This window comes from Gadus morhua, chromosome 2, assembly GCF_902167405.1.
Source record: "Gadus morhua chromosome 2, gadMor3.0, whole genome shotgun sequence".
NCBI classification, from domain to species: Eukaryota; Metazoa; Chordata; class Actinopteri; order Gadiformes; family Gadidae; genus Gadus; species Gadus morhua.
In genome coordinates this window covers 27,499,241-27,511,852 of record NC_044049.1, presented here as the reverse complement: position 1 = coordinate 27,511,852, position 12,612 = coordinate 27,499,241, and the positions used below count along the sequence as shown (strand labels likewise).

The following is a 12,612-nucleotide window of genomic DNA, read 5'->3' as shown; positions in this document are numbered from 1 at the left end:
TATTACGTTGTGTTTTGCCAATTGTGGGTTGAATAGGTTGCGTGTGCGTCTCCCTTAACCTGACTGAATGTTTGGTGGTGCGATTATTTGACTGCAAAACGGACATTTATATAATATATATGGTCCACATAACCAAGTAATATTGATTCCACATACGGTCAAATTGCTGTTGCCATTATTGGTCTCCCTGACAGCTGCCCTGCTGGCCAGTTAACAATTAATGTTTGGCCTTGATTTTACAATATTGGTATAATGTTCATATAATCAATTTAGCCTATTTACCATATGATAGAATTGCAGTTGGTTGAAAATGGGTCAAGTTACGACAGAGGCCCATATGACCTGGACTGGACCATTGTCAGGCCCGGTTCTACGGGGGTGCATAAGCATGCATTGCACCCCCAAAAAAAATTGTTGCACCCTCAATTGAAAAAATAAAAATAATAAAAAATATTTTTTTTTTATAAATATGATAAAAATAATTAAATACTTGCTCACAAAACAAATTGTAATGAAACTTGTGACAATTTCCATTAAGTAGCGTTGAGATATGAGCATCCAACATCTCTCTGACTGTTCACCAAACTGACAAAATCACTCCGCATTTATGTATGGTGTTTTGTTTATATGTTGCTTGGCAACAGTCCGCTCAGTGGGGATCTATTTTTGCTGCCGGAAGCAATTTCATTCGTTTATATGATTAAATAAACAAACAAATCACAATCTATTGTCAATTATTATTATTAACAGTACATTTTACTAGTATGTCCGATGTTGTATAAAGCAATATCACACTCGAGGTTGCAATGTTGTCGCTCTAATGTGACGCCATAATAAGATGTTCCATGCAAATCACTAAGCAGTGTGATATGGCGTCACATTAGTGCCATAATTCACTAATGTGATAAAAGATGCATTCGGGCGTATTACATTATTCCACACGCGTAGATATTAACTGCGAGCGCGCAAATGATCTCTGCGCGCGCAAAACAGCCTCTCGCGCGCGCAAATAACCTCAGCGCGCGCAAAACAGCCTCTCGCGCGCGCAAATTACCTCAGCGCGCGCAAAACCTCTCGCGAAAGATGTTTTTACGCTCTCGCTCGAATTTAATTTTGGCACTATGGGGGAGGGAACCAAGGCAGGGCGGGCTTTCCTATGATTGGCTGTTTCTGAAGCGCGATATTTGATTGACAGCCCTCCTCAGCTGTCCTCTCATTCAATTCTGAATTGTACAGTTAATGGCTGAAACGATAGTTACTTATTGTAACTCTAGATTCTATGAGTATAGGGGCAGCCTTTTAAGGCTATCGATATTGGGTTATCCCTAGGCGTGAGCCGTAGCACTGAAAATTTGTAATCCCCGACCACCAACACCAGTGGGCCTCAATAACGTCCGCGTGCGGCGTGCCTCAACGACGTCCGCATTTCGCAGATATAGCCGGGCGCCGGCGGACGTTCTGCTCCCAATAAACAGCTTTTCTTCAGCTATTTAAAGGACAATGAGGCCGACACTTCAAAGGCTGCGCCTATACTCATAGAATCTGGAGTTACAATACGTTCAGCCATTTACTGTACAATTCAGAATTGAATGTGAGGAGGGCTGTCAATCAAATATCGCGCTTCAGAAACGGCCAATCACGTTTGGCCGTTTCACGTATCGCCCTGCCTTGGTTCCCTCCCCCATAGTGCCAAAATTAAATTCGAGCGAGAGCGTAAAACATCTTTCGCGAGAGGTTTTGCGCGCGCTGAGGTAATTTGCGCGCGAGAGAGGCTGTTTTGCGCGCGCTGAGGTAATTTGCGCGCGCGAGAGGCTGTTTTGCGCGCGCAGAGATCATTTGCGCGCTCGCAGTTAATATCTACGCGTGTGGAATAATGTAATACGCCCGAATGCATCTTTTATCACATTAGTGAATTATGGCACTAATGTGACGCCATACACCCATATCTATGGTGCGCGCGGTAGTGACGTTGAACTTCTTCGGCAGCAACAGTTATATATCCGTTGGATATCCAATACATGTATTAAATGTATTATGTTCATAAGAACCCATATTTCTTTTTATTGCATTTATTTACAATCGTGTTAACTTTAAGAGTATTATACTGATTAGTTTTTGTTCAAAGTTCAAAGTCTGAAGTGTTCTTTCCTTGTTCAGCTAAAATCTGTTTTATTTTTAAGTGGCAATGTACAATTATTTGTTATGTCAAATATCCTGCCACAATTTATAAAAAAATAAACGTTATTTTTGAATTGCAGTCACATGTTATTTTTTTAGTGTAGAATTCTGTTCTTTTTTACACCTCACACATCACACATATCCTATCTCATATTCAAAGCTATCTAAGATATCAATAAGCTAATGTTGCAGCTGAAATGTTCTCCACATCACAACACATGATATGATACCATCTTTTAAGCACAGTAATTGTTTGTTGTCCCAACATGTCAGTAGAACTACGCAGAAGTGCTTGTCTATGGTAGGAAAGGCCTATGTGTAAAAAAGCGAAGTCTGAACTGAAGCTGGGTAGCTGGTTTTAGTATAGTAGCTACTGGTGCACCCCCTGTGATCTCAGATGCACCCCAAGGCATTCTGTTCTGGAACCGGGCCTGACCATTGTGGTAAAAATGTTTAGTGGGTACTTGGACTGACGACCTCAGACTTGAGACTCGAGTTGGACTTGCAAAAATATGACGGGTGAGAATCCCCCCGTGCATGAATGTGTTCGTAAGTGCATGTCTGTGTGCGCGTGTGTGTATGTGTTTGTGTGTATACAAGTGATACAATATACTGCATATATATTTTTCCTCTGACTAGTTTTCAGACAATGAGTACCACTGGTGTTTCTTTAATGGCTAGCTTAGGGAATTCAAGTGATGTCATTGTAGTAATAGGACTTCTCCAACTGGTTTATTTTACTGTTGATGTGTAGACATGTGAATCTTTACTGTTAATTAGTTTAGTTTATTTATTTAGCACACATCAACATCTATGGTGCATGGAGGGAACGAAGCCCAATAGGCTTGAAGAAGAGTTCCAGCCTTTTCAATAATCACAATCAAATCTGATTTATAAGAAACAAATAAACTTAAGCAAAGTTCAATGGAAAAGATGTAATAAATACATGCGGTGGATAGAAAAAAGATGTGGGGCAAGGGCGAGGACAGGAAGTGATTAAATGATTCATGAAAAGAGAAGATATTTTTTAAGCTGCTTTTTAAAGAGTTGGTGGGATTATATGGATTTTAATGGGGGAGGTAAGACATCCCATAATGCATGGACTCTACAAGACATATTCAATTGATGATGTAATGTGCGGGTGAAGATAGGTTACTATTGTTGCTGTGTCTAGTAGGGAGATCTTGGTTTCTGTAAATAGCAAGGCTAGGCTACACGCCACCTAGGGGCTACAACACGCCACCTAGGGGCTACAACACGCCACCTAGGGGCTACAACACGCCATCTTGGGGGCTTTTGTTGGGCTCCATCAGACAAAGGCCTCAGACGGGGATGTTGAAAGCCAGTTTATTGTTAGAAGACTCTAGATAGAGACTTGGCGCTGGTGCTCCACGTGGCCGTGCAGGGGATCTCTCTCTGAGTGTGTGCGTTGATGGCTGGTTTAACCTGTGCACACGCATCCTTCGACGGACACCAGACGTGCTGCCTCCACCCTGACCCGGGCCGGGTGCGGCTGCTCACACCGGCCCCATCCGTCATCCGTCAGACAGTCCTTCAGCCTTTGATTCCAGGAGTCTGACTGTAGATTCAGACTCCCGTCCAAAAGGTTTCCCTTGATCGTCAGGCAACCCATTCTTCTAAATGTTCTGAAGCTACACCCATACGCCCTTAAAGCCAGCAGGTCTAGGTCTGCCAAACAAGTTCTCAGCCGATGCACTTTCAGCAGCCTTTAGACATTAAAACTCCCTGCGTTTACACCCTTCAGTTGAGTCATCATTACTACAGTTTGTCCCTCATTAAGGCGTTTCCTTTAAACTTTAAACTTTGTGCTAAAAGCAGGTTCCCTAATTTCAGTAGTTGTTGTTGCCTAGTAATGACAAGGTGGAGTTTGTTGCTACAGCTTCCTCTGAGCTCTGGATATTGTTGTATTGAGAAGACTCAAGTGTAGACTATAAACACAGGTCGCTCTGATCCTCATAGCACAAACACTACTCATTGAAGTACTGCACACCATGATCATCGCAAAATAACTTTTGGAAGTAGTACAGACCACGATCATTTTTTGTTTATATTATTTAACAGAGAACTGTTTCAAGTCAAAGGCACAGTGGAGAACAGGTGAACATATCTTTTTATAGCCAGGTTCCCTGACACTTTTTCGTTGAGGATAAGAATTCCAGAAGATTCAGGAAATAGCACCTGCAACTTGACTGTTAGTAGGTAATGTACAAGTTGGGGTAAGATACAACATACATTTCAAACACTTCCAAGCCCCGATCTCAACCAATCATTGACCTCCGTGTGTGCGTGTGCACGTGATTGTTCATTCACGCTCACAGGACTCATGAACCCAACCCTGGACCACTAGTTGCTGATAGTGAAAGTGCGTCCGGTTCTGAAAAAGTTCTCAATCTCCTCCAGCGTGCGCCCCCGCGTCTCGGGGACGCGCACGGCCGTGAAGAGCAGGCAGAACACACACACCACGGTGAAGCACAGGTACGGCACGTACAGGCCGTACCTGTCGGCCAGGATAATGAAGAAGTGCGTCACTGCGAAGGCCGTCAGCCAGCTGACCGCCACGCACAGCCCCGAGGCCACGCCCCGGGCCACCAGGGGCAGCACCTCCGCCATCAGGAGCCACGTGATTGGTCCCCAGCCCATGGCGTAGCCTATAGGAGACAACCGGCACGGCGTCAACAAGCTGAGTCAGGGTTTGGGCTGTTCTGCTGACATACCTAAACACCGTTACCAGGAATTCATGTGGGATCTTTTGACAAATCATTTGACAAGGCAATATCTGATCTCAAATACACATAGCCCAAACACTGTGTAGACAACTCGCCCACACTAAAGGAATCAATGTTCAATAAAGCCACACACACGTCCACGGTCATTCTGTCTGGACTGCTGAGGTACTCGTGGAGGTAATGCACATGAGGATCGTTGGGCGGGGAACCTTTTAGGGTCCACATCAGCCTGGGTCGGTTCCCGGTTCTTTGTTTCCCGTAGAAGGCCCCAAACTCACCGAAGCCCTCGTAGTGAACTCACCGAAGATGAAGATGATGACGAGGAAGAGCGGCACCAGGCTGAGGCCTGCGGGCGCGACCCCGAGGGAGTCGAGCCCGTGCTGGGGGAGGTGGGTGACGTTGGGTGGGGCCGGCGGGGGGGGGCACCCGTTGGCGTGGGAGTACATGGTGAGACTCAGGCTGGACAGGATCATCAGCATGCTGGAGGTGTACAGCAGGGCCTTACGTCCGGCCCTGTCCATCAAACTGGCTGCTATGGCGACCGAGAACAGGCGGATGACTCCGACGATGACTGTGGCGATCCTGAAAGGCGTACAACAACTGTTTCACTTTTGTCGCTGTGAGAAAAGAGTCTCACAGCGACAAAAGAATGATAATTAAAGGTTAATATCGTCTGTGTCGACGGTGACCATGAACGATGTTTGTGCAAACCAGCGTCCTCTTGCGGTGTACACGCGCTCATAAATGAGGGCAGTGCTATGCCAACGACATCCAATCCTATTCCGAAAAGTCAGTGTAAACCCACCCATGACCTGGCCGTTTCCTCCAATAGTTGCCACAAATACAAACAAACAAATCGATTCTGATTTTTCGATTGAAATATTCGGGACGGTTTAACAATAACTAGTGTCCCATCAACAACTGATGGGAAGATTCACGATCTATGCTTTCCGTAATGCTAGCGAGTGGAATGCTCAGAATCTATGATCTGCTCGAAAGCAAATTCACGGAATGAATGTCGGCATTCTAATTAACATTCTGATATGGATCTGGCTGGTGGCATTCCTAGCGACATCACTTTCTTCTTCCTTGACGTCAGCTCTTCGGAACATCCGGAAATAAAAATGCCGAACATAGGATTTTCACACACACACACACACACACACACACACACACACACACACACACACACACACACACACACACACACACACACACACACACATACACACACACACACACACACACACACACACACACAAACACAAACACAAACACACGCCGATTCGTATGTAGGCAGAAGAACGGGAGAGACATTTCGGCCACAGTAAAATAACCTTCCAAACATTGGTCTAACTTACTGGCATGGAGGCAGCAGTTGTGCTTACATTAAAACAATAAGTAATAGGATGATGATCATCAGGCTGTTTTGGTGCCCCCTTCTGTTATTAATGTGTATGTAGGGCCGGCACTGCCAAAACGTCTATGGGTAAGGGCAGTATATAAATAATATATGTATAACAATTCTGTAGACGACCCAAACAGAAGTTGTAAAATCCAGAAGGGATCCTTCGCGTCACCTACCCGGGATCCAGAGCTACTTTGCTTGTGGATAAGATGTACTGCATGTAGACCAGAGTGGGAGTGATGCCCGACATCTGCTGCAGGAATCGCATCCCCACGGAGATGAGGATGGGCCGGTAGTACGCGGGCGTGGCCAACTCCTTCAGGGTGAGGCCCCTCTGGGATCTGATGCTGTTCTGTAACGCACACACAAATGTCTTCAGCGCAACACTTATTGATAGATACATTACAATAATCCGATCGATTTGTGTCCCATTATAACTTGTGAAGATTGTATTCATTATAGAGTACGTTTCAACTTGTTTGTCAGATTTAGTATTCCGGTATAACAGTAACTTTTGGGTCGTGATGTGAAGAATTTGCCCAACAACCCCAGAAATCTGTCCTGTTGACCTCCAAGATCGCCGTGTGCAGAGTATCAGGGTACGATTTTAATAAAAATGTATTGTAATTCGCACAATAAGCAAGGCTTTTCCAAACATTACATGTCCATTGTGGGTCGTGGATATCACGTTGGTCAGATATATTAACGTGACCTATTTTTGCGGGTTAAGACATATTTTGACATGTTAACGCAACAAAACACGCCTTTTTATTACATGGTTGTGAAACATTACAGCATAGAGCTAGCGATGTATCTATCCTTTCCAGGGTTGCTTGTTTTGTTTCCTCTTCGCTCTCGTTGCTAGTCAAAAAACGTTCCCCTACATTTGCGGTAAAAGTGGTATCGAGGTACGTTTCGATCCAAAAAATCGATGGGAACGTAGTTGGGACGAGCAGGTGAGCCGCTCTCACCTGCACAGCGCGGAGCTCCGTCTGCACGTCATAGTCCCGCCCCCTCAGCCAGCGCAGGGCCTCCTCCGCCTCCTCCTCCCGGCCCAGCGAGAGCAGCCTCCTGGGGGAGGAGGGCATCAGGGCCACCAGGACCACCAGGGCCACCGCCGGGACCCCTCCCGCCACCGCCAGCCAGCGCCAGGGCAGAATGGTGCCTGAAGGACGCACACACACGCGCACACGCACACACACACGCACACGCACACGCACACGCACACGCACACACAGTTCCCATTTCACTTCACTCTGCGGTGCGAATGACGGCGCTCGCACAGAGATGTGAAACCTCGGACAAACAACAGCAACACCATGACACCATCACACCATCACACCGTGACAAAATGACACAGTCACGCAGCACATCATGACAAAAACACAATAATAGAACCACACAGCACGGCTCCTCCATCTCACCCAGAGCGTAGAGAACCAAGGCCCCACACACTGCAGTGATCTGTGGGCAGGAACCCATGGCCCCTCTGATCGCCGGGTGGGATATCTCTGAGATATAGACCTGGAACGCACACACACACACGCACACACACACACACACACGCACACGCACACACGCACGCACACGCACACGCACACACACACAAACATGAGTGAGTACACCCACACATGCACCAACACACAGACATGCATGCATACACAGACACACACACACACGCACACACGCGCGCGCGCACACACACACACACACACCCACACACACACACACACAAACATGAGTGAGTACACCCACACATGCACCCACACACAAGCATGCATACATGCATCCACACACACACACACACACACACACACACACACACACACACACACACACACACACACACACACACACACACACACACACACACACACACACACACACACACACACACACGCACACACACACACACACACGCACAGATACGCGCACTCAACCACAAGAGCACCCCACATGTAGAATCAAATGCAGGCAGAAGCGTGCCGGAGCCCGATAAGGTCCGTAGCACCATCGGGACGTCTTACTGGTATGGAGGCAGAAGTCATCCCCCCGGCGACGCCCGTCAGGAAGCGCCCTAAAAGGAGCATCCACCTGTCTGAGGCTCCGCCCATCAGCATGTACCTGAGGGGGGGGGAGGGGCATAATGCATGATCCCTGTGCATTGCAATACAGTTTGTAATACCTTATATACAATCCCTAGCATCCGTGTATATTAGTACTACAGGTACAATAACAGGTGCATTACACAATTACACGGAAAACGCGTGTTATTCTGTTAAACCTGGCGGACATTGGGTCACAAATGGGAACAATCACTCTTAATACTGAAGAACTGTGTAATAGCATTGAACCCAGTCATATGATATCACGACTTTATGAATATAAATAAATAAAGAATAGGATTGTTACATAATCGTATACACTGGGAGAGGTGTCCTATAGGGAAACCCCGCAGGCCGGCAGAATCCTCTCTATACCCCCCTTAAATTCAGGTTCCATGAGCACTTACTTGGTTAAGGGGATCTGGTAACCATATGAGCTTGGCTATGTATGAAAAAGCATGTGTGGTCTATTGCAAACTAATCCAAGAGTTGGTGTTTGATGTGGGGGTTTGGCTCCACTTTAAATAGGACTAGTGTATGTAATTACTGTAATAATATGATGCAGTAAAATATGAATTTTATAAAGACTTAAGCCAGATAAGTCAATTTGATTGTTTGGCCCCTCCGGATTATACCCGGAGAGGCAGTGTGTGTGGACAAAAATGTCTGAATCAGCCCCTCCGGAAAAAAAAACACAAAATCGTAAAATATCGCAACATTGAAAGAATCGCAATGCATGTCGTGTTGGCACAAACAAAATCGTAATATCGTATCGTGGGGTCGATGCTTATTCCTGTCACCCGTACTGTTTGATTAATGCACCACCTTACGAGACCACCACAGGGTGTGAAACGCAGAGGGAGAGGTTCACCCACCCGACCGCGGAGGGCAGCGCCGACGTCATGATGCTCATCTTGCGGCCGATCATGTCGTTGAGCATCATGGTGCCCAGCCCGCCGGCGGCGGCGCCCAGGGAGTAGATGGAGCCGAACCAGGCGTACTGCGTGGAGTCCATCTGGAGCCGCGGGTCCTCAGACCCCTGGAGAGCGGTCTGCACCGGCGAGGCGTACACCAGGGAGTAGCCGAAGCTGAAGTTGCCCAGGACCACGGAGAAGACGGCCAGGAACAGTCGGGAATTGTTGACCTGGATGGAAAGAGGTCACAGGTCAGGACTGGAGGGACACAGGTGGAAAAGGTGCATTGTGCGTCTTTTGTTACACTTGAGGTCAAACATAGTCTAACAAATTTTTTTACAGTATATATCATATATATATATATCAACACGGCGGATGCGCGCGCAGAAAGATGGCAAAAAGAACATTTGTTTGACCGGTTGCCATGGTTATCTCCGTGCGGTGAATTTGCAGTTGCGGTGCTAATTAGCGATTTTGCCAGTTTACAGTTACATTAAACTGTTATCAGACACTGCGAATATATGCTATAGACCTTAAAGTATCTGTCGTATAAAGGCTGGGACGAATTTCGAATAATAAATATGTACACTTTATGTTGAAAGTATAGACCGTCGCGATGCCCATTGAAACGAATGGCGCGGTGATTGTTCTTCAAAACGAGAGCTGTCAAATTGTGAAAAATGAATTAAAATGTAATCAGACAACGCAGTTGTATGCTATAGACCCTAGAGTATCTGTGGTATAAAGGCTGGGACGAATTTCGAATTATGAATATGTACAATCCATAACGTTAGCTCTCTGGCTCATAGCTCAGCGGACTAGAATCCCTCCCGCTGCCAAGTCGTAGCTACGGTCCGTCCTATTTATGTGAAAAACTTTATATTTGGATTGTAAAACGCATGAAAATATAAATGAATGATATTAATTTATTTCCCTTGGCAAGTGACCATGGTATAAGCGGGATAATGCCCTTCGAGGCGTCAAAAACATGTTTGATGATCGTAATTAAAGGGGACGACTTTTTGAGGGCGATGAACTCAAACAGAGTAAACATTTAATAAGCATGCAATACGAATAAGAAAAAGCATAATTATTTTAGTATTTAAATTGTTTTATTATGTTGGCAAGCAAGAAGTAGAATAAATGGGATAATCAGTCTTAAAAGGGTTTGTGCAACCAACGGCACAACAAGACATGACAGCGGCTCTTGTCGCTCTCGTCTCTTTCTGCCAACGACATGCGCGTAGAGCGGTGAGTGACGAGAGTGACGTAGACTGATAATCAGAATCAGAATCACTTTTATTACATCTTATTGTACAGTACACAAGAGTAAAAATCTTAGGCTTGGTTCCTCAACATTCACAAAGCAGCAACAGTACAAGATCAAATAAATAAAGATAAGAAAGCATATAATATGCGTAGATAGATACTTCAGTATGTCCCAGGTTGGTTGATGATCTTTGTGCCAGTTGAGGGTATGATGAGTTCACATGTGAAGGGTTACCCAGTGGTCTATATGTGTATCTAATATATTGACTCCGTTCATTAATAACATACAAACTTAATTGTAATTTATGAAAAGAAATATGCATAAATATATATATATATATATATAACTACAGAATCTATGGATAAACATTTTTTTACTTTTACAAATTTATTTGACTAATATATTTGTTGATATAAACTATGTACGAATCAGCCAACCTATGGATCAATTTAAGAAAAGGTAAGCTACTACTTATAGTACTAGGCCTACTTCTACTACTACAACTTCTACAACCAATACTTGTACCACAATACAACTACTACTACTACTGCTAGTAGTACTACTAATTATTATAATAATATGAACATATTTTTGTCACGTTATTATTACGTTAGGATATGTAGTGGGTTATTATAACGAGGGTCAGATGTTCACCTACCAGGGAAGCTGTCCCCGGTTCTCCGCCCAGCAGAGCAGTGTTCTCATCCGAGGCGGCAGCCTTTGACCGGCGATCCATAATGACGGCTGATGTCTGAATGTATCAGTATCAGTTACCTGTGATGCTTGCTTTGATACGCAGGAGTAATTCCTGACCAACTGAATACATTGAAATGGTAAATACCAAAAAACAAACAGATACCAATATGTTCCTATTAAACCAGAAACAGACAGTCCTTTTTCTGGTCCTCTTTGTAAGAATGAAACTTACAGGGGTTATATAGACCACCACTGAGCCACATGGATGTGAGAATAAAAATGCCTACTTTGCGAATGTGATTACCCAACTGATGAAAAGATATCTCAGCAAAAGAGGTTCGGAATGGTGCAGCAGACCAGACCACACTCACCACTAACTCATTCCCCCTCCCCTTCATCGTCCAATCACGACGTCCGTCATGATGGAAATTGTCGCCTTTTTAAAACATGAATGAATGAACTTGAATGATGTCAACAGAGACCTCAAACCTAGTAGGGGTTAGACAGAGTTTTGCAACCACCGAATTTTTCTCAGGGACAGAAAGCAGAAGCTGAACAATCTCAAATGGATTTTCCCAGATGAGGAAATCTTTAGTGAAAGCAGAACAGAAGACCACCACTCCCCTGATCAGTGGGTTGAATCCTTCAACACGCTGCACTTTCCAGAGTGTAGCCACCCATCATGAGACTCAATCCAGCTGTATTTCACCGAATGCTCCTTAGCCATCATATGTGTGGAATGGTCTTCAAGTTATTGTCCTGTTATAACTATGTCATAGTGGTCGTTATTTATAGGCCTGGGCTGGTAGCACTATTAAACATTTGTTTTCTTTCAAGTAGAATGTAGACATTGTTGCATGGTAAAACTAAAACTAAAAAGTATTTTCTTACACATCCACCCTTAAATACAAATATGATGTTTGTTTAAACTACTGTCAGCCACCAATAAGCAGCCATCATGGCTGTATATGATACCACAATGTTGAATAGAGCAGTAACTCAACTTAATACAGTACTGCAACAAATAATTTTGTTTCAGAGTATTGGATATCTAATATAGAGTATGCAATATTAGGAAACAATAATAAACAATGATTATATAATAGCTATTAAATAATGTCAATTTCACTTAAAAATATATAAACTCAAACTTTATTTCGTTTATAGATTATCACACTATGCGTTGGGGATATGTTTTAGGACAATTTAAATTTTCTGGTGTTCTATTCATGGATTATTCCTATTTTCAATCCTACCTGCAAAAAAAGGTTTGTCATGCATCGAGAAATTATGT

General features: G+C 44.4%; 1 protein-coding gene across 4 annotated transcripts; it reads right to left on the bottom strand.

Moving 5' to 3' along the window:
- Positions 1 to 2,956: 2,956 nt before the first annotated feature.
- On the bottom strand, positions 2,957 to 11,819 carry slc2a6 (solute carrier family 2 member 6). 4 transcript variants are annotated; one of them, XM_030349233.1, is made up of 9 exons: positions 11,690 to 11,819; positions 11,281 to 11,373; positions 9,314 to 9,582; positions 8,361 to 8,457; positions 7,758 to 7,857; positions 7,305 to 7,498; positions 6,510 to 6,685; positions 5,227 to 5,507; positions 2,957 to 4,847 (listed from the first exon to the last, which is right to left on the bottom strand). In XM_030349233.1, the coding sequence occupies exons 1-9, from the start codon at positions 11,714 to 11,716 to the stop codon at positions 4,543 to 4,545; spliced, it is 1,542 nt and encodes a 513-aa protein (XP_030205093.1). In that variant the 5' UTR covers positions 11,717 to 11,819; the 3' UTR covers positions 2,957 to 4,542. The 4 variants fall into 4 exon arrangements, with proteins under 4 accessions (XP_030205093.1, XP_030205084.1, XP_030205112.1 ...); XM_030349224.1 differs by having other exon boundaries at positions 11,606 to 11,713; XM_030349252.1 differs by lacking the exon at positions 11,690 to 11,819 and adding an exon at positions 11,551 to 11,683.
- Positions 11,820 to 12,612: the final 793 nt, after the last annotated feature.

Bases quoted from the DNA above. Each gene is read 5' to 3' on its own strand.
- slc2a6 (XM_030349233.1), bottom strand. From the start codon at position 11,716: ATGAAGGGGAGGGGGAATGAGTTAGTG. The intron at 8,458-9,313 runs GTGGGTGAACCT...CCCCCCCCTCAG, and splicing joins GCGCTGCCCTCCGCGGTCGG to GTACATGCTGATGGGCGGAG. The intron at 7,499-7,757 runs GTGAGATGGAGG...TGCGTCCTTCAG, and splicing joins CTTGGTTCTCTACGCTCTGG to GCACCATTCTGCCCTGGCGC.